This window comes from Chiloscyllium plagiosum, unplaced genomic scaffold (assembly GCF_037043375.1).
Source record: "Chiloscyllium plagiosum isolate Xiang-an unplaced genomic scaffold, Cpla_swu_hap1 HiC_scaffold_47, whole genome shotgun sequence".
Lineage (NCBI taxonomy): Eukaryota > Metazoa > Chordata > Chondrichthyes > Orectolobiformes > Hemiscylliidae > Chiloscyllium > Chiloscyllium plagiosum.
This window is the reverse complement of record NW_028270185.1, coordinates 22,205,070-22,228,098: the sequence shown is the minus strand read 5'-3', so window position 1 is coordinate 22,228,098 and position 23,029 is coordinate 22,205,070. Positions and strand designations below refer to the sequence as shown.

General features: G+C 41.2%; 1 protein-coding gene across 2 annotated transcripts in view; it reads left to right on the top strand.

The window, feature by feature from the left end:
• LOC122542905 (WD repeat-containing protein 62-like) overlaps nucleotides 1-23,029 on the top strand; it is a 179,101-nt gene that overhangs the window by 96,332 nt on the left and 59,740 nt on the right. For both annotated transcript variants that reach the window (XM_043681047.2, XM_043681046.2), the window contains exons 18-22: nucleotides 5,537-5,600; nucleotides 6,395-6,517; nucleotides 10,504-10,619; nucleotides 14,937-15,001; nucleotides 18,322-18,570. In XM_043681047.2, the coding sequence (XP_043536982.2) occupies nucleotides 5,537-5,600; nucleotides 6,395-6,517; nucleotides 10,504-10,619; nucleotides 14,937-15,001; nucleotides 18,322-18,570 (617 nt within the window). The remainder of the gene's footprint in view (nucleotides 1-5,536; nucleotides 5,601-6,394; nucleotides 6,518-10,503; nucleotides 10,620-14,936; nucleotides 15,002-18,321; nucleotides 18,571-23,029) is intronic.

The following is a 23,029-nucleotide window of genomic DNA, read 5'->3' as shown; positions in this document are numbered from 1 at the left end:
ACCATGCCACCAAATTTCCCTATTATTATTTCCCCAGCCTTTTATAAGTGGCCTAATTCCACTTTGGTGCATTTCCCTCCTTTATATATATAAAACAAAAGTCTTGTTATCTGTCCTGATATTACTTGCAAGTTTACCCTCAAAGGTTGTCTTCTATCTTTTTGTTTTGGTTATCTTTTCATGCTTAAAAATTTCCCAATTCTCTGGGTTACTGGAATATTTGCTATATTGTATGTCAGTTTGAAAGCTACCCTTAACCTCCATAGCTGACTTATCCCTTCCTAGAATTCTCCTTTCTTACAGGATATATTTTTAGTGTCATACAACATAGAAATGGGCACTTCAACCCACCAAGTTTAAGCTGACCAACAAACACCAAACTATACTAATTCAATTTTCCTGCACTTGGACCATAGCCTATTATGCCTTGGTATTTTAAGTGCTCATCCAGGTGCTGCTTAAATGTTGCCTCCACTAGTATCTCGGGCAATGCTTTCCATCTGCATGAAATATCTTTTCTTAAGATCTCCTCTAAACCACCTACTTCTCACCTTTTAAACTTATGCCCTCTGGTCTTAGACACATCTACCTTGGTGGGGAAAAGATTGTCACTACCTACCTTGTCAATGCCTCTCATAATTTTGTACATTTGAATCTGATTACATGCTCTGCTCCAGAGAAAACAAACCTAGTCTATCCAGTGTCTCATAACTGAGACTTTCCATCCCAGACAACATCCTGGTGAACTTGCTTTGCATCCTCTCCAGTGCAATCACATTCTTCTGATAGTGTGGTGACCAGAACTGCACTCAATATTCCATCTGTGGTCTAACAAATGGTTTATAAAGTTGTAACAAGACTTCTCTGCTGCTAATGAAGGCAAGCATCCTATATGCTGCTTTCATAATTCTTTCTATCTGTGCTGAAACTTCCAGGGACCAATGGACTTGTACGAAAAGGTCCCTTTGTTTCTTAGAACCATTCATTGTGTATCTCCTTCCCTTATTAAACCTCGCAAAATGCATCATCCCTCACATCAGGATTAAATTTCATTTGTCATGGCTGTGCCCAGTTGACCAGCTGATCAATATCAGACTGTAGCTTGAGACAATCCTCCTCACCAATCAAGAACCCCACCAATTTTTGTGCCATTGTGCCTTCTACATTTGCAACAAGTTCCTTCATATACTTAACAAACACCAAGGATCCGAGCACCAATCACTATGGTATACCACTGCTCACAGACTTCCAATTATGAAAACAACCCTCCACCACCACCTTTTACCTCTTATTAGCAAGCCTGTACTGGATCTAATCTCCCAACTTGCCTTGGATTTCATGGGGCTCTTACCTTTCGGACCAGCCTTCCATGTGGGACCGTGCAAAGACCTTACTGAAGACTATGTAAACCACTTCAACTGCACTACACTCATCAATATATTTTGTCAACTTTTCAAAAAAAGACTCAATGAAATTCGTCCGTGAAATAAATCTATGCGGACTGTCCCTGGTCAATCCTTGCCTTTCCAAGTGTCGATTAATTCTGTCCTTCAATATTTTCAAATAACTTTCCTACCACTGACATCAGACTAATTAGAGTCTGTAATTAATTGGCCTACTGCCCATCTTGAACAAAGGAATTGCATTGGATATCCTTCAGTCATCTGACACTTCACCTATAACCAGCAAAAGAGTAAACATCTCTGCCAGGCCTCTGGCAATCTCCTTTATGTAATAGCATGGGATGAATCTCATCAGGCCCAAGGGATATATGCACCTGCATGCCTACTAAAACATCTAAAAGTTCCTCCTTATTAATCTTAACATGCTGTAGAATCTCACTGTCCCAATTGAAATCTCCAGCTGCAATGTCTTTCTCCTTTGTGAATGTAGATGAGAAATATGTATATTTAAGATCTCACTCATGTCCTCCTGGCTCCACACACAGATTGCCCCTTTGGTCTCAAGTAGGCCCTGCTCTTTCTCTGGTCAACCTCTTGCTCTTAATCTACTTATAAAATGCCTTAGGGTTTCCTTTAATCCTATCTGCCAAAGATATTTCATGGTCTCACCTTGGCCCTCTCAATTTCTCTTCTTTTAAGCATCCCCTGCACCTGCTATAATTCTGAAGGGCCTCCCCTTTTATTAGTGCTCTATACCTATCACATGCTTCTTCCATTTTCTTCTTCAAACTCTTGACATCCAGGTTTCCCTAGACTTGCTGTCTTTGCCCTTCACTCTTGGAGGAATATCTGGCCCTTTCATTATCACAACAGAGGTTGTGTTGGGCAAGCAAATAGAGCTAAAAGTAGACAAGTCTCCTAGCCCTGATGGAATACATCCCAGGGTGCTAAAAGAAGTGGTGGGAGAAATAGCAAATGCACTTGTTGTTATTTGTAAAAATTCACTGGACTCTAGGGCAGTTCCAGCAGACTGGAAAACAGCAAATGATACGCCACTGTTTAAAAAGGTATGTAGACAAAAGTTGGGGAATTACAGACCAGTGAGCTTAACTTCTGTAATGGGGAAAATACTTAAGTCGATTATGAAGGAAGAAATAGCAAGGCATCTAGATAGAAATTGTCCTGTTGGGCAGATGCAGCATGGGTTCATGAAGGGTGGGTCATGTTTAACTAATCTTTTGGAATTCTATGAAGACATTACAACACGGTAGACAATCGGGACTGAGTGGATGTGGTGTGTCTAGATTTCCAAAAGGCTTTGGACAAGGTGCTGCACAAAAGGCTGCTGCTTAAGATAAACATGCAAGGCATTATGGGCAATGTATTGGCATGGACAGAGGATTGGGTAACCAACAGGAAGTAAAGAGTGGGAATAAATTAATGCTATTCTGGTTGCCAATCAGTGACTAGTTGTGTACCTCGGGGATCAGTGTTGGGGTCCAAAGTTATTCACAATTTACATAGATGTTTGGAGTTGGGTGACACGAAGATGAGTGGTAGACCAAAGTGTGCTGAGGACTCTAAAACTTTGCAAAGAGGCATAGATAGTTTGAGTGGGCAAAGGCCTGGCAAATAGAGTACAATGTTAATAAATGTGAAGTCATCCATTTTGGTAGGAATAATAGTAAAAAGGACAATTACTTGAATGGTAAGAAATTGCAGCATGCTGCTGTGTAGAGGGACTGGAGTGTCCTTGTGCTTGAATCGCAGAAGATTGGTCTGCAGGCACAACAAGTAATTAAGGCAAATAGAAGTTGGTCCTCCATTGCTGAAGGGATTGAGTTTAAAGCAGAGAGGTTATGTTGCAGCTGAATAGGGTGTTGGTGAAGCCACATTTGGAGTACTGTGTGCAGTTTTGGGCTCCTTACTTGAGAAGGGATGTACTGGCACTAGAGGGGGTGCAAAGGAGATCCACTAGGTTGATTACAGAGTTGAGGGGATTGGTTTATGAGGAGAGACTGAGTAGACTGGGATTATATTCATTGGAATTTTGAAGAATGAGAGGGGAACTTATGGGAACATATTGAATTATGAAGGGAATAGACAGGATAGAAGTAGAGAGGATGTTTCCAATGGTGGGTGAAACTCGGACAAGAGTGCATAGCCTCAAAATTAGGGGGAGCAGATTTAGGACTGAATTGAGAAGGAACTTGTTCACCCAGAAGGTTGTGAATCTATGGAATTTCCTGCCCAATGAAATGGTTAAGACTTCCTCAGTAAATGTTTTTAAAGCTAAGATTATTGTTTGAACAGTAAAGGAATTAAGGGTGAGAGAGCAGGTAAGTGGGGCTGAGGCCACGAAAAGATCATCCATGATTTTATTGAATGATGGAGTAGGCTCGAGAGGCCAGGTGGCCTACTCCTGCCCCCAGTTCTTGCGAACTCTCAGTATACTACTTTTAAAAGACTCCCACTTTCCAAATGTAGTCTTACCAGTCTGTCAAGTCTGTTTGCCGGATCCTGTCAAATGATTTTAAAATTGATCTTCCTCCAGTTTTGACCCTTGGCTTTTGCACTATCCTCATTCCTCTCCATAAACACTTTGAAGCTTAGAATTATGGTTGCTATGCTCAAAGTGCTTGGCTGTTGATAATTCAACCACTTGACTGGCTTCATTCCATGGGGTTAGGTGTCGCACTGTCCTGTCTCGAGCAGGACAAACATGTCCTGGCACAAAAAGCTGTCCTGTATACACTTTAAAAATTCCACTCCTTCTAATCTTTTCACGCAAAAGCAATACCACTTAATGTTAGTAAAGTTGAAATCCCCTACTACCATGACCCTATTCCTCTTGCGCCTCTTTGTGACTTGCCTACATATCTGCTCCTCCATCTCCCTCTGACTTCTGCAAGGCTGGTAGTATAACCCCCAGTAAAGCTATTACTTTTTAAAAAATCTTTACCCAGATGGCCTCAGCGATTTATGTTCTTTATCAATAATGTAATGTCTACACTGCTTCCCCACCACCCTCCCCAATCACACCTGAAACTTCTATACAGAGGAACTGCTATTATCCAAACGAGATGGGTGGGCACTGTTTCATTCGGATAATTGATTATTCGGTTAATTGATTCAATGCCTTTCTTCTGGGGCTCAGGGTTTTCTGTTAAGTCCCCGTTCAGGAGACTAGGCAGCAGCACACCATGCACGAGCCCCCCCATCCCCACCCGACACTGCTCCCACCCAACCTCCCCCCAACCCCATACAACACCGTCCCCCCCCCCTTCCTTCCCGCCCCTTCCACCCCATCCGACCCCAACCCGTCCAAAATCACCCGCACCCCCCCCACCCCCCAAAACCCGTCCAAGAAGTCTTGTGAGCTTAACAGCACAAAATAATCAAATGTTTCATCTAGCAATGTATTTTGAATTGTTTAATGCCAGTGACCTCGAGTGCAAACATATGTGAACCACAGTCAACTTTGGTACTACCTTTTTTATGTGCTCAGTATCAGGTATGATTTTATACAACTTGGCTGTGGATAATTCAACCACTTGACTGGCCTCATTCCAAGGGATTAGGTGTCGCACTGGTTATGATCCTTGGGAGCAGGCAAAGGATACATTTGGAAGATAACCTGACTTGAGGTTTTGTGTTGGATTTGATTGATGATTCAGTTTAGCTTTTACAAACTGCTTATCGAGAAAAATCACTACCAGCTACATTAGTTGACAGTTTTTTAAAATTTTATTTCACATGTACTGTACTGAGAATTCTAGCATTGCTCAAGTGTTAAAAGTCCAGATCCAAAATTGTGATGTCTTCTTGTCAACCTATACTTAGAAAGTTAAAAATCACACAACACCAGGATATAGTCCAACAGGTTTATTTGGAGGCACTAGCTTTCAGAGCGCCGCTCCTTCAGGTGGGTCATCAGGTACTTAGAAAGATTGTGACTTTGAATCTGATAGATTGGATTGAAAACAGATCAAATTCAAGGAGTAATTTGTGAATTTCTGCAATGGATCTTTGTTGCATGTGATTTAGAATGATTTTGAATTTAGTAATAATTGCAGACAGTGCAAAAATTGTACAAATAATTTGCAAATGTTTTCTTTTGTTTTGAACCATAGAAATTGTAACTGGCATGAAGTTTACAAATGATTGCAAGTATCTCATCACAGTCTCTGGAGACAGGTGAGTGCTTACTATTGGACTCTATGGTATGTACTTGTGGGGGAAAATTTGAGCGCAGGATGTTTTGTTTGTAAATAAATGGCTATTGAAAAGCCCTAGTTTCGCAGACCAATGTTCCAAGAGTGTGTACCATGTGTAATTTCTTCGACTTGACACTGAGTATGCTAGACATAGGAGCCCAACATACAATCATCAGACACGAAAATGGTTTCCATTATGGCTGAGGAACCACCAATCCTCATTTTCTTTGCAAGAAAAATTAAATGATAAATCCCAGTCTGTCAGTGTGGTCTAATTTTGGTCATTTTTAAATCGAAGGGACATGCTCTCTTTCTGTGTTTCTTCAATCACTGAATGACTGGCTCAGTCGTAATGATTTATGAAGTGCTGTTACCATGTGGGCTTTTCTCATTTACCATGACTGTTACCACAATTTCTGTACTCTTTACTCTCATTTCTTCTAACCTTCAGCTGCTAAATGTATTCCTTGCTCAGGGTTTATAATAAGTTCAGTTTTCCGTAAAATAATTGTTTTCTGTAAAAATTCTATGCAAGAAACTAGCTTATTATGTAACTGCCTAACAAGTCACTTTCGGGTCTAAGTGCAATATTGTTAAATAGTAACAAAAATAGAAATTGCTGGAAAACCTCAGCAGCTTAGGCAGCATGAGAAATTAAAGTTGACATTTCGGGTCCAGTGACCCTTCAGAAACTTTCTTTGATTAACTAAATAGTAAATGTACAACTTAATACTGAATATTCAAGTTTCTCCAAACATATTTTGTAACCCACAGCTGCATATTCATATGGCGCTTGGACACTCAATTGACAAATTGTATGAGACATCGTCTTTCTGAAATTAAACAGATTGCTAAAAAGGATAAGACTCCACCAACCAAGACATCTGCACCAATCAGGTATGTTAGATGAAACTGCAGTTGACTTGCAGGATATCTCAGGTACTGAAATTTAGAAGGTCAGGCAGCCTTCCAAATTTTTAAAATTATAATTCCTTATTATTTCTAAAGGAGTTATTCAAAGATCAAATTTTGGTAATCCAATCCTCAACTGTGTAGATGATTGGTAATACAACAGATTCCCAAGTAACTGTAGATATTGTTGTGATTTAACTTTTGAAGTGAGACTGGGCCTATAATAACTTAATTTTTTGCTTCCCTCTCTTATCGCCAATTCCAAATAAGTCTTGATGCACTTCATTCTGATTACACGGTTGCCTCCTAGACTTGAGGGCATTCAAGTGCGAGGCCTAGAAACCTAAATGTTCTATTTTGGTTTGTCACAATGCCATTGCTATCTTGCCACCCATTGATTTGTTGTAATACTTGAAATTTTGTGATGCCCTCATTGTAGCAGTTTAAATTGGATGGAAAACAAAGCTGCTGAGTCCACTTCTAAATTCATCGTATTCATTTCAAGGTCTACACAAGGGACTTGATGTGAGAAGAGCAATTTTCGCCTGCAATATAAGAATTGAGGTTATCCCATCTTTGCACCCATGTATTCATAAGTACAAGTCCAAGCACATCTTGGTGGTAGAAGTAAAAAATGTCAACTCACATAGTGCCTTTTAGTATCTCAGGATGTCCCAAGGTGCTTTACAGTCAATTGAATACTTCTAAAGCTTAGGCATTGAAATGCAGGAGCTCCTTGTGGAGTGTCCAACCAGATTCAGCTGCTTCATCAATGACCTTCTCTCTGATACAAGACCAGAGCTGACTATGTTCACTAATGATTTGCACAATGTTCGGCACCATTCGCAACCCCTCTTACTGAACAGTGTATGTTCAGATGCAGCAAGACCTGGACAATATCCTGGTTTGGATCAAAAAACAGCAAGTAACATTTGTGCCACACAAATGCTGGTAATGGCCCTCTCCAATAGGACACACTTAACCACTTGCCTTTGACATTCAATGGCATTACCAACACTGATACCCCATTATCAATATCAGAGGCTAAGAATACTGCAGTGAGTAACTCACATTCTGACTCCCCAAAGTCTGTCCACTATCTATAACGTTCTATTCAGGAGTGTGATGGAACACTTGCCAGTAGACTGGATAAGTGCAGCTCCAACAACACTGAAAAGTTTGGCCTGATCCAGAACAAAGTAGCCCTTTAGCACAATTGCCACAAACATCCATTCCCTTTACCATTGATGCTCAATCGTATCTGTATAGAATCTACAAGATGCACTGCAGCAATTCACCAAAGATTCTTAGACAGCATCTTCCAAGCCATGATCACTATCCTCTAGAAAACTAAGGGCAACTGATGCAACATTGAAACCCCACCATTTGTGAATTTTCGTCTGAGCCAGTCATCATCCTGATTTAGAAATACATTGCTGTTCCTTTGATAAGCCAAAATCCTGGAATTTCCACAAGGGCATTGTGGATCTACCTACAGCACGTGGACTGCAGCAGTTCAAGAAGGTAGCTCACCACCACCTTAAGAGGATAACTAAGAATGGGCAATGAAAATGCTAGCCAAGTGACACTCATCCCACAAGTGAATGTTTTAAAATGTGCAAGCTCCCACAAACAATTATGATATTTCCTAATTAACCTGTTTGTGATGATTGAGAGATAAACATTGGCAAAACACTGGAAGGAACTCTTCTCCTCTTTGTAATTATACAATGGGATTTCTTGTTTCCACCCAAAAAGACAGATGATGTGTCAGTTTAATGTCTAGTTTTAAAGACTGAACCTTTGCAGAACAAACATTAGAATGACAGTCTTGGTTTTATTTTCAGTTCTTTGGAGAATGACAACTAAAAGTGTTAACCTCTGAGCCACACCTGTCTGAGTTGGATCAGAAAATGGCTGTGCACTCAATGCTTTGATTTTCTCCAAACTATAGTCTGCAGCTCCATGCGTGCCTACAGTTATACATTGGAATAGTTTAAAGCTTTTTTTATGGCATGTCCAGAGTTGAGGAGTTTTGCAGCCTCCTAAGTCTGCTCCAGTTATCAAGCAAGACCTATCTACTTTAGCCCCATTTTCGAGCACTTGGCCAATAGCTTTGTATGCTATGATGTTTTAAGTGTTTATCTAAATGCTTAAATGTTGTGATGGTTCCTACCTCAACCCCCACTTCAAGCAGAGAGTTCTAGATAACCACCACTCTCTGGGTGAACAAAACATCCTTCCATCCTCTTGAAGCTTCCTATCCCTTACCCTTTAAATCTGTGTCTCCTAGTTATTGACCCCTCTACCAATGGGAAATGTTTCTTCCTATCTACTTAGGAAGACCCTCATAATTTTGTGCACTTCAAAACTCAACCTCTCTTTGTGGAATCACTACAGTCCTAACGGGATCCTGCTGAATCTTCTGTGTACCTTCTCTAGTGCAATCACATCCTTCCAATAATGTGGCAACTAAAACTGCATACCATACTCCACCTGTGGCCTAACTGATAACTGATATGACTAAAATTTCGTCTCCTCCCTGGTCTTATATTAAATGCCTCAACTAATGAAGGTAAGTATCCTATGTGCCACCTTGTCCATCTTTTGCCTTCAAGGATTTGTGGGCTCGGACAGCAAGGTCCCTCTGATCCTCTGTACATCATAGGTACTACCATTCATTAAGTACTCCCTTGCTTTGTTAGTCCTCCCAAAATGCATCCCCTTGTACTTTTCTGGCTTAAATCCCATTTACCATTGTTCTTACCCATCATCGTGTCGTAAGGCGTTTCTCCTCACTATTTATCTCCACGTCATCTGCAAACTTGCTGATCAAGCCTCTTACATTAAATAATTATAAATGAATGTTTGCAAACAGCAAGGGACACAGATCCAAACCTTATGGTACGCTTTTGTAACCCTAACATTGTTTATATAAACCAATTTGAAGATGGATGTTGAGGGCAAAGTCTCTAAATTTGCAAATAATGTGAAGCTAGGGAGAATAGTGAATTGAGGATGATGCCGAGCAACTTCAGAGGGGCATTAACAAATTGGCCAAATGGGCAGGCACTTGGCAAATGAAATTCAATGCAGATAAATGTGAGGTAATGCATTTTGGAAAATTAGAATATTGAGAGACTGTACACTTATTAGTATCAATTTGAGGAGAGTACAGGAGCAGGGGGACCTATGACTTCATGTACATGAGTCTCTGAAGGTGCCCAGGCAAGATGAAACTGTTGGTAAGGCTTGTATATCCTTTGGTGTATAAATAGAAGCATAGAATATAAAAGCAAGGCAGTGATGTTACACATCTGCAAATCATTGATCAAACCACATTTGGAGCATTGTGTTCAATTCTGGGCACCTTAATTGTGTGGAAGAATGTTAAAGATATGGAGAGAATTCAAAGGAGATTTACTGAATGATACCAGGAATGAAGGATGTTAGATACAAGGAAATATTGGAGAGATTGGGCTTATTCTCCTTGGAGCAGAGAAGGTTAAGAGCTGATCTATTTGAGATATTAAAAATTATGAGCAATTTTGACAGGGCAAAAAAAGATATTCTGTTTCCACAGGTTGGTATATCAGTACCTAAAGGTCACTACTTCAAAGTTGTCAGCAAGAGAATTAGGAGTGGAATGAGGGAAAAGTCTTTACTCAGTTGTTAGAGTTTGGAATATGCTGCCAGGGAGATTCCATAGGCTTTGAAAGACAGCTGGATATATATTTGAAAGTGAAGAAGTTTGAGGGCTATGGAGATAGAGCTGGAGAGTGGGACTAGCTGTGTAGACCTTTTGAGATTCAGGTACACATTTGATGGGTCAAATGGCCTCCTTCTGTAGTGTAAAATTTTATCATATTGGATTGATGATGAGACTAGAAAATGCAAAAATTTGAAGATTTTCAACATGGAATGAAGAGCTTTACTTGCGGAATTTAGTAACTGTTCTGCAATTACTTTAGGAGAGAGACTTTTATGGTGCAAAAGGTAGCTTCAGAGGATCAGGAAGATGATACAAGTGAGGATGATGTGGAGGATGTGTCTCTCCAAACACCTTTAAAAGAGCCCATGGACCAAGGTAGGAGCTGCTGTTTTGCATATACTGTACAACACGTTAGATGGATGAAATAGACCTCAAAAATTCAAAACCTCAGTGGTTTTATATCAGTGGCTTTTTAAAGAAAACAAGAGTTTTTAGTTTTGTATCGCAGCTTTTATAATGACCAGACATCGCAAAATGCCAATTTTGAACTTTTAAATTGTTGTGAATAAGAAACACAATTAATCCCAAAAATAGCAGTATGATAATGACCAATCTATTTTCATATTGCTGGTTAATGGTTCAATATTAACAGTGGCACTGGGAATAAGTCCTCTGCTGTTGAAACTTCTGTTATGCATTTTTTTGTATTCAACTTAGAAGCAGTGAGAGCTTCTCTTTAATTTCTCATACAGAAGTCAATACTTTAAAGTACAGAACCCACTCAGTACTGTACTGGAGGGTCATCTCTCATTCTGGAGTGAGACTTGAACCTTCTGAATCAGAGAGTCTTTTTTTTTTAGATTAGATTAGATTACATTACCGTGTGGAAACAGGCCCTTCGGCCCAACAAGTCCACACAGACCCACCAAAGCGTAACCCACCCATACCCCTACATTTACCCCTTACCTAACACTACGGGCAATTTAGCATGGCCAATTCACCTGACCTGCACATCTTTGGATTGTGGAAGGAAACCGGAGCACCCGGAGGAAACCCACGCAGACATGGGGAGAATGTGCAAACTCCACACAGTCAGTCGCCTGAGGCGGGAATTGATCCCGGGTCTCTGGCGCTGTGAGGCAGCAGTGCTAACCGCTGTGCCACCGTGCCGCCCACTTGTGTGTGACCAATTGATTTGCAGCTTTCTGTAAATGATGACCAAAGATTCAACAGTTTATAAGGTTAAAGATATGTTTTATAAACATAACTTCTGCATTTATATTAATTTTATTGTCACTGCTTTTGTTAGTGCGATATTCACATGGCTATCCATAAAGGAGGCGATGGCCTCACTGGACTGTTGATCCAGAGACCCAGGTCATGTTCTGGGGACCCGGGTTCAAATCCCACAACAGCAGATGGTGGAATTTGAATTCAACGAAAATCTGGAATTAAGAGTCTAATGATGACCATGAATCCATTGTCAATTGTTTAAAAAACCCACCTGGTTCACTAATGTCCTTCAGAGAAACTGCGATCCTTACCTGGTCTGACCTACATGTGACTCCAGACCCACAGCAATGTGGTTGACTCTTAACTGCCCTCTGGGCAATTAGGAATGGGCAATAAATGCTGGCCTAGCCAGTGAAGTCCTCATCCCTGAATGAATCTTTTAAAAATTCTGTAGCTGACTACTTTGCATAAAATTTCAAGTGGCTCAACACTTCAACTCCCCCTCCCACTCCACCAAGGATATGCAGGTCTTTGTTTCCTCCATCGCCAGACCACAACAACACGACGGTTGGAGGAAGAGCGCCTCATCTTCAGCCTAGGAACCCTCTAACCACAAGGGATGAACTCAGATTTCACCAGTTTCCTCATTTCCCCTCCCCCCACCTTGTCTCAGTTAAATCCATCGAACTCAGCACCGCCTTCCTAACCTGCAATCTTCTTCCTGGCCTCTCCGCCCCCACCCCAGTCTGACCTATCACCCTCACCTTGACCTCTTTCCACCTATCGCATTTCCAATGCCCCTCCCCCAAGTCCCTCCTCCCTAGCTTTTATCTTACCTTCTGGACACACTTTCCTCATTCCTGAAGAAGGGCTTATGCCCAAAACGTCGATTCTCCTGTTCCCTGAATGCTGCCTGACCTGCTGCGCTTTTCCAGCAACACATTTTCAGCTCATATAAAATTTCAAGTATCTAGCAGAAGATAGCTGAGTAAATATGCTTACATTCAAACCAAGTTTAAATACAGGAATTGAGTATATCCTGATCTTGTACTTAGTAATATAGATCGTGAATATTATGGGGGGTTGTGGGGAAAGCACGTTGAAACTATTCATCATGCTCTCAAGAGGACAGTTCAGAAGAATAACAGTTCAAGGAGACAAACAACACTTTTGTGTAGCCTGTGAGGAGTGTTGATTGATTTGGATGTAGAACCTAATTGGTAGATGCAATGCCATGGAGAATGCAACAATTAATAATTTATTAACAGTTAACTGCCAAGCTGTATTAAAAAGCTATACATCCTGAAGACTGGCTGAACATCTCAAACATACCCCTCTTCTGCTTGCAAAGGGGTATGTTTGCCTGGACCTAACTAGCCTATGCTTGCAAAACCCTGCTTTGCAGACAGACAGAAAATGAACATTTATTACCTGTTTTAACTTGATAAAATAAGTGACAGCCATTTGTCAGTTCATTTTACAGGGCAACGTCCCGACAGTCACAGACAACCTACTGGTTTAAAATTTAAACAAAGCCTGGCAGACAACTGTCAGTCATCATTAATTGTTGTAATATACATGGTGTCACCTCTACTGGAGACCACTTGCCAAGCAATCAGCGTTTCCCTTCATGCAATATAAACGTTTTCCCCTTAAATTGGTATTTATGCGGATTGTTTTGATCAGTGCAAAATGAAAAGTTTTAATAAAATGTCTTTTTACTCTTATAGTTCCCTTGATTACACTTCCCTACATCTTCTGTTCCATTTCCATTTCCATTCTCTACTTCTCCATTATGCCAGTTTCCACAAGAGGGCTTCTGAAAAGTTTTTCCTCCTGCCCAAATGAGGACACCTTCCTAACGTGGCTGACTGGGCCATCAGCCATGTATGATGTATTTCCTGCAATTCCGCCCTCATCCCTTCCCTGCCAAAGCAGTGGTAAGATTCCTCTTGGCCTTGTTTTCCACCCCTCCAACATCAAATAATCATCTTGTGCCATTTCTGCCAACTCCAGCAAGATGCTGCACCCAAGCACTCCTTTGTCCCTTATTAGCATTCTACAGGGACCTATCCCACCACGCACTTCGGCCTGTCCCCTGTCACTCCTAGCACCTCTTCACACCACTATGGCAGTTTCCTGTGCAAATGCAGAAGATATAACACTTGACCTTTTCCTCCTACTGCCTCACTATCCAAGGCCTCAAACACACCTTACAGATGAAGCAGTCATTTGTTTGTTTTACTTTTAAACGGATTGACTGTATTCAGTGTGGTTCATGATACTGGCTTCACCAAATGCAGGTAGGTGATTGCTTTGTTTTGCGGAATACCTCCACTCATTCTGTAGAAGTAATCCTGATTTTCCAGTCACTTGCCATTTCAATACACCATCTTACTCTCATACTAATATTTCTTTCCTCTGCCTGCTACAATATTCCAATGAAACCCTACACAAGATAGGGAGCAGCAAATCATTTTCCACCTAGTTACTTTACAGCCTGCAGGATTCATCTTTGAGTTCAACAATTAGAGTGTGAACGCTGTCCTCCATTTTGATCACCCTACACCACCAAGCCCCCACCGTCACCAGTTTGCAGAGGTTTGCTATCACCCAAGCAGACCTATTTTCTGCCATTGATACCTATCATGAATACCACTACTGCCCAATCATCATTTATATCCATCCTCTACTTTACCATTTGTGCTCACTTTACCTTTTGTCTACGACCTTCAAGCTCTGTTCCATGTGCACCTTTTCCCCTCAGCACAAACAACATCTTTTTTCCAGTTGCCTTCAGTTCTGAAATGTAGCTCCAATATATTATCGCATTTTTACCATGTGCATCCTTTTCATTTTATTTGACCATTAATATGAATCCTATTCTTTCTTCTTTATGAGCAGCACGATGGCTCAGATGTTAGCACTGCCGCCTCAGCGCCAGGGACCTGGGTTCAATTCCAGCCTCAGGCAACTGTCTGTGTGGAGTTTGCACATTCTCCCCATGTCTGCATGGGTGTCTTCCGGGTGCTCTGGTTTCCTCCCACAGGCCAAAGATGTGCAGGTCAGGTGAATTGGCCATGCTAAATTGCCCGTAGTTTTAGGTGCATTAGCCAAAGGGAAATGGGTCTGAGCAGGTTACTCTTTGAAGGGTCAGTGTAGACTTGTTGGGCCAAATGGCCTTTTTCAACACTGTAGGGAATCTAATCTTTATGGAGGGAATCTAATCTCTATGAAGCTTTCTTATTCTGTGCAAAATTCGAGAACAGGTGCAGGTAGAATCTTGAACTTATGTAAATTTACAGTCAAGCAACATTCATCACCTTCATATCATATGGATGCTGGTTCTTAGAACCATCCAAAACTTATCCCATGTTCCATATATGAGCCAATTTTCCCCTCAAGAAATACTGCAAAATTGTTGTTCACCATTTTTATTGCTGCCAAACAATCTTGCAGATAAGACTGAAGATGCTATATTCCTGATGACAAATGGGAAGCTTCCACTGTGGGCAAAAAGACTGGTAAGTTTCTTGGGAGAGGTAAATGTTAATGTGGAATAAGAACACTAATGTGGAATGAGGATGCTAGCCAGTTGCCACTTCCCAACTTTTCTCACAATCCCAGCCCAGATCCAAATTGTAACTTGTCATCTCTCCCTCTCTTTGAGGTACATTTGCAAAGGAACAGTGGAGCAAAAAAATCTGTTCAATTGGTGGACGTTACTACTTGTTACTCATTTGTTTGAAGAACTCATAAACATGCAAATCTGCACACAGTCATTTTCTGTCACATTGTGACTTTGGTTAGTCATCTTTCATTGCAGTTGTGGACAGTGTGTTATCAGGCTATTTGCTGAACAGAACACAACCAAGTGTTAGCACTCATCTAATACAGCAGTGGTCACCAGATACTGATGAAAACCTTGAACCTCCTGACTATTTTTTCCTCCCAGTCTGAGTTTGGAGATGCACCAAGGACATCTGCAATGCTTTCTAAACAGGACTTGAGTTGTGACTTGTCCTGAACTCATTCCTCGCACACAGTATTTACCTGCTGAGCCATCAAATGCTTGATTCTTAAAAAGAAATCTATTCTGAACCAGGCTAAATTGCCCGTTTGTACAAACTTGCTTTAAGCATTGATGGGACAAATGAAGACTCAAAACATAAGTCTGGAGGTGATGAGAATGGGTCAGTAATAAGCCACTGTCATCTGAAGGCAAAAAGGGATGCAAATGAGAATAAAACCAAAAGCAGACAAAGATTTAAAACATGGAAACGGGAGCAGAGATTACAATCCAAAATTGTTGCTTGCTTTTGTGGTACTTTGATATCTGTCCTGTGGGTTAACTTGCAAACTGTGCCATTGGTAGAGGTCACTTTTTATATATTAACCCTGCCCTTCAGTAGGGATAGGAGATTAAGTAACTGAACTGAAAAATAGTGAGAATATACTTGTGAAAAATCCAGGAAAAGGGCAAATATTTGAAAAAAAATTAAAGTATAATAACTCATTAAGGTCAAACTTATTTTTTCATAAGATGGGTAAAGGTTCTCTACAGTGTACCTCTCGCTGCAGTCATTACCAACGGGGTACGATCAAGCAATTTTAATATTTCTAGGGGCATCCGGCAGGGCTGTCCCCTTTCACCATTACTTTTTACATTGGTGATTGAACCGTTGGCAGAGGCCATTCGTGGGGATCTCAATATATCAGTTCCAGAAGTGGGGTCAAAATTACATAAGATCTCGCTGTATGCAGATGATGATCTAATTTTCTTGACAAATTCAGCAGTCTCAGTGCCTTGCCTGATACAATGCATTCACGCATTTGGTGCTTTTTCAGGGTATAAGATTAATTTTGCTAAATCAGAGACTATGCCTATGGGTGGTCTTACGAAAGAGTTGGCTCTTGACTATAGATTCCCATTTAGGTGGTCACAGAAGGGTTTTTGTGTATTTGGGCATATTCATTACTCCAGTTCTGGATTGGCAGTTCAAAGCTAATTTTACTCAATTATTTGAAAAAATTAAACAAGATCCCCAAAGATGGGGAGGCACTTCCAGTCTCATGGTTGGGTCGGATAGCGCTTATTAAGATGAATATTCTCCCTCGTTTGCTATACCCTATACGGATGCTCCCCCTGATTTTCAATAAACAAACCCTCAGGAGACTGAACAGTTGGTTCAGCTCCTTTATCTGGCACCGTAAACGGCCCCTCATTAAATTAGCCAAACTGCAGTTGCTTCACAGACTGGGGGGGAGTAGACCTTCCAGACATTAAAAATTACCAATTAAGCTCGCTTTTGACCTATGTAAGTGATTGGGTTTGTGGGGACCCTCTTTCAATATGGCTAGATATCGAAGTCTCCCAGGCAAGGTGCCCCCTTACCAGTTTGCTGTTTTTGGACAAGGTGAGAACAGTTAGGCAATATTGCCATAACCCAATAGTCATCAATACTGTTAAAGCATGGAGGGCAATTCGGCAAAGGGAAGGTAATATTGGCAAAACATCTTTGTTTCCACCTTTAGTGGGTATGCCGAGTTTTCAACCAGGTATGATAGATTCAGGATTTAAACGTTGGATAGCTAGTGGTATATCTTGCATGGGTGATTTATTTGAGGGAGATATAATGATGTCCTTCGATCAGTTAGTATGGAAGTACAAGTTATCTAATAGCGACTCTTTCGTTTTTTTCAAGTTAGGGATTTTATTCAAAAAAGGACCACACTTTTGACTGACACCTACAAATCTGACATAGAAAGAGGGGTACGAAGGGCTAAGAGTACACCCTCTGTCAGTACTCTATATCACCAATTGGGGGGTGCCACCTCAGAAGAGTCTGATCGACTCTGCAAGATGTGGTAAAGAGAGCTGGATGTTGAAGTTTCTTCAGAGGCATAGGAGGATATTTGGGAGAATGCAAGGAAGATATCAATTTGCAATAGGACCCATGCTTTACAGTTGAAGATTCTCCGCAGAGTCCACTTAGACCCAGACCGTTTGTCAAAATTTAAACCAGGGGTATCTTCAGCATGCCCCAAGTGCAAGGTTTGTACGGATACTCTTACCCATTGTCTTTGGTCTTGTGACAGGCTTCAAACATATTGGAGCACTGTGGTGGGTGCAATGGAGAGGATTTTAGGTGTAGGGGTGGAGAAGGATCCTATTTCACTCCTTTTGGGCCTACCCATTGTATTTCCTGCAGACTCGCATAAGGCAAAAGTTTTCAATCTTCTTCCTTGCACAGAATGTAAGAATATCTTGCGAGGTTGGATATCAGAAAAACCCCCAGGTCGGGTTGGCGGAAGATTGTTATGGAGCATATTCCCCTGGATTTTCTCTCAAATATGGTACACCACAAAACTGAGAATTTTTACAAGACATGGCAACCCTTTTTGAAATACCTGGACACAGATTTATCTGCCACACTAACAAGGGCTTTTATATAGCCGTAACGATTGTGTTTCATGAGTCCAATATCCAGGGAGGAGGAACTGTGAATGTATGAGTGTTTTGTTTGGCTGGGCTGAGTTATTACTATTAATTTGTTTGTTGTTAGGTATTTATTTAGTTAGTTAAATAGCTAGTTTAGGTTTTTTTAAATTTTATACTTCTCTATATATGTTTATACATTTGTATAGGAGGGTGGGTTGGGGAATTTTTTATTATTTGGGTTTAGTTTTGTACTATTTTTGTACTGTTTTGAATTGCATTGTTTTGTATTTGTAATATTTAAAAATCTATTTTTTCTTAATAAAAGTATATTATATATAAAAAGTCAAAATTATTGACGACAATTTTCTGAAAAGTTCACTTTCTTTCAACATGGGTTTGTAGGAGGCAGGTGATGGATGTGTGCAGGATAGACCTGGAAATAGCACCGTGGAAGCATTCCAGCCACGAGGAAGATGGGCTGAAAGAATGGACAAAGATCTCATTCATTCCATCTTGGGAAGGAAGCAGTTGGAGGAATACTGTGCAACCCCAACTCCAGGCAGCTTGTCAATAGCACAGGGACTGCTAAGCAGCCATTTTAAGGAACAGGACAAGTTTACACCACGAAACCTGGATAGCTTCCTTGAGATGGTCAGTGTACTGTTCATTTAGTAATAGTTAATCATTGATAATATTTATTAGTGGTTCACAATAAATGCATTATGGAAGTTTGGTAATGACTGCAAGTGATTCCAAAATAAATAGCTTATGCACATAAATGTGGGGCTACTATTCATGAAACTAATTAGTTATAAATAAGTATAACTGTCTGAATGAAATTTTGTCTTCCTGAAGTCATAAGGATAAACAAAATCAGTTTACCAGAGAATCCCAGGCCTATGGATTTGTTTGCAGTTGTTGACCACCTGTTAGGGACAAGTTTGGTGATGACCAAGTATGTTTTTATGTTGCTAGGGAATAATGGATACCATGGAATACGTATAATATCATAGAATTTTATATTCACAAGGAGGCCATTTGATCCATCTTGTTTATACAAAATCCTAAAAGAGCTACTCAGCTGGTCCTAGTTTCCACAACAATCTCAGTCCTCAAAATTAATAATTTTCAAATATCTATGTTCAGCACTCTTGAAATCTCCAATGGAATCCACATCAGCCACTCTCCCAGGCAATGCATTCGAAATTCTAACAACTGAGTAAAGAAGTTTGTCCTTGTTGCACTTTTAGCTCTCTTGCTGAATCTTAAAATTGTGACCCCTAATTACTGACATACTGACTAGTGGAAATAGAATTTTCTTCTTATCAAAAAGGTAATCTGTTAATCTCTGCGCTAGGCAGTACAAACTCAATTTCTCTCATATTTACTATTATTTGATATCCCTCATTCCTGGAATTTTTCTAGCAAACCTTCGCACAGTCTCCAGGCTTTAACATCGTTCCTTAATAAGTTGCCTAGAATTGAGACAATATTCCAAATGTGATCTAACCAATGATTTTATAGAGGAGTCGCATCACTTTTTTTAAAAAAAAATTATTCATTTGTGGGATGTGGACGTCGCTGGTTGGCCAAGATTTATTGCCTATCCCTAGTTGCCCTTGTGAAGGTGGTGGTGAGCTGCCTTCTTGAACCACTGCAATCCACTTGATTTGAGTTGACCCACATTGCCATTGGGGAAAGAATTCCAAGATTTTGGCCCAGCGACAGTGAAGGAACCATAATGTATTTTCAAGTGAGGATGCTAAGTGGCTTGGAGGGGAACTTGAAGGTGGTGGTGTTCCAGTCTATCTGCTGTCCTTGTTCATCTAGATAGACAACACTTTCCAAACTCATGACTACTTCTAAGGATCTTTGGTGAATTTCTGCAGAGCATCTTGCAGATGGTTTTAGCAGCAGTGTGTACTGAGTGTGGGTGGAGGAGGGAGTGGATGCGGTGCCAGTCAAGCAGGCTGCTTTGTCTTGGATGGTGTCAAGCTTCTTGAGAATTGTTTGGGGCTGCACTCATCCAAGCAAGTGGGGAATATTCCAACAAACCCCTGACCTGAGTGTGCACTTGGCCTATATCCCTCTAAAACCTTCCTATTCATATACCCATCCAGATGCCTTTTAGATGCTGTAATTGTATCAGCCTCCACTATTTCCACTGGCAGCTCATTCCATAAACATACCACCCTCTGTGAAAAACCTACCCCTTAGTTCCCTTTTATATCTTTTCCCATCTCACCCTACATCTATGCCCTATAATTGTGAACTCCCCCATCCCAGGGAAAAGACCTTGTCTATTTATCTTATCCATGCCCCTCATGATTTTATAAACCTCTATAAGGTCACCCCTCAGCCTCTGACACTCAGGTCATTGATGAAGTAGTTGAAGATTGTTGGGCCGAGGACACTACCCTGAGGAATTCCTGTAGAGATGTCCTGGAACTGTGATAGAACATCGAACTGTACAGCACAATACAGGCCCTTCAGCCCACAATGTTGGGCCAAGCATTTATCTTAATCTAAGTTCAATCTGACCTACCCACCCCTCAATTTACTGCCATCCATGTGCTTGTCCAGCAGTTGCTTAAATGTCCCTAATGTCTCTGACTCTATTACCTTGGCAATGCATTCCACGCACCCACCACTCTCTGCGTAAAGAGCCTAACTCTGACCTCTCCCCTATACCTTCCTCTAGTCACCTTAAAATTATCAGCCCACGTGACAGCTATTTCTGCCCTGGGGAAAAGTCTCTCATTGTTGAAAAGTGTGGTGCTGGAAAAGTGCAGCAGGCCAGGCAGCATCCGAGGAGCAGGACTCTGGTCTCCAGAATCTGCAGTCCTCACTTTCTCCTAGAAAAGTCTCTCATTACCTTGTACACCTCTATCAAATCACCTCTCTTCCTTCTTCTTTCCAGTGTGAAAAGCCCTAGCTCACTCAACCTCTCATGACACAAAAGCCTCCAATCCAGACAGCATCCTGGTAAATCTCCTCTGTACCTTCTCTAAAGCATCTGCATCCTTACTGTAATGAGGCAACCAGAATTGGACGCAATATTCCAAATGTGGCCTAACCAGGGTTTTATAGAGCCACAGCAAAACCTTGTGGCTCTTAAGCCCATTCTCCCAGTTAATGAAAGCCAAAACACCATACGCTGACTTAACAACCCTATCAACTTGGGTGGCAACTTTGAGGGATCTATGTACGTGGACCCAAGATTCTGCTGTTCCTCCACACTGCCAAGAATCCTGTCCTTAACCCTGTATTCAGCATTCAAATTTGAACTTCCAAAATGAATCACTTTGCATTTATCCAGGTTGAATTCCATCTGCCACTTCTCAGCCCAGCTCTGCATCCTGTCAATGTTTTGTTGTAGCCTGCAACAGCCCTCAACACTATCTATAATACCAATGACTTTTGTGTCATCGACAAACTTACTAACCCACCTTTCCACTTCTTCATCCAAGTCATTTATAAAAACTACAAGGAGCAGAGGGCCAAGAACAGATCCCTGCAGGACTCCACTGGTCACTGACCTCCAGGCAGAATACTTTCCATCCACTAGCACTGGCTGTTTTCTTTCAGACAGCCAAATTTCCTAGTATCCCATACCTCCTAACTTTCTGAATGAGCCTACCGTGAGGAACCTCATTAAATGTCTTAGTGAAATCCATATACACCACATCCACCGTTTAACCTTCATTCAACTTGTCTCGTCAAATCCTCAAAGAACCCAATAAGGCTTGAGGCATGACGTGCCCCTCACAAAGCCATGCTGACTATCTTTAATGAAACTGGTTTTCCAAATGGGATTTATGTCTATCTCTCAGACTCCTTTCCAATACCTTGCTCACCACACACGTAAGACTAACTGGTCAGTAATTCCTAGGGATTTCCCAATTCCCTTTTTTGAAAAGAGGAACAACATCCGCCTCCCTCCAATCATCCAGAGTAAGGATGCAAAGATCATCGCCAGAGGTGTAGCAATCTCATTCCTCGCTTCCCATAGTAACCGTGGATATATCTGGACCGGCCCTGGGAACTTATCTGTCTTGATGCTTCCCAGAATTTCCAACACATTCACTTTCTTAATATCAATCCATTCAAGCCTATTAACCTGGTCCACAGTGTTCTCACTATCAACAAGGTCCCTCTCTCTAGTGAATATTGAAGCAAAAAACTCCCCTACCTCTTCAGACTCCAGGCACAAGTTTCTGCCACTATCTCTGATCAGCCCTACCCTCTCTCTGATCATTCTCTTATTCCTCATGTAAGTGTAGAATGCCTTTGGGTTTTCCCTAATCCTTCCTGCCAAGGTGTTTTCATGCATCCTCCTAGCTCTCAGACCATTTTTGAATTCTTTCCTGTAAAGATCCTTGCTTCCTCAACCTTAAGTAAGCTTTCTCCTTCCTCTTGGCAAGAAGCTCCTCTTCCCTTGTCATCCAAGGCTCCTTCGCCTTACCATTCTTTGCCTGTTTCAGTGGGACAAAGTTATTCAGCACTCTCATTTCTGAAACAGCTTCCACATTTCTGTTGTGCTTTTCCCATAGAACAAATGTTCCCAATTTATACTCCACAGCTCCTGTCTAATAGCAGTACACTTTCCCCTCCCTCAATTAAATACCTTCCCATACTGTCATTTCCTGTCCCTCTCCATGGCTATGGTAAAGGTGAGGCAGTTGTGGTCACTGTCACCGCAATGCTCTCCCACTGAGAGATGACTGACCTCCAACAGTCACAATCATCATCTTACGTTTCCGATATGACTCTAACCACTGGGGAGCTTGTCCTGAGATTCCCATTGATTCCAGTTTTGCCACAGCTCTTTGATGCCAACCTTGGTCAAATGCAGCCTTGATGTCACGGGCTGTCACCCTCCTCTCACATCTGGAATTCAGCTCTTTTGTCCATGTTTGAGTCAAGGCTATAATGCAGTACAGAGCTGAGTGGTCTGGTAAAACCCAAATTGGGCATCACTGAGCAGGTTACAGCTGAGCAGATTCAGCTCGATAGCACTATTGATGATATTCTTCATCACCTTACTGATGATTGAGCATAGCTTGGAGTGGCCAGATTGGATTTGTCCTGCTTTTTATGCACAAGCCAT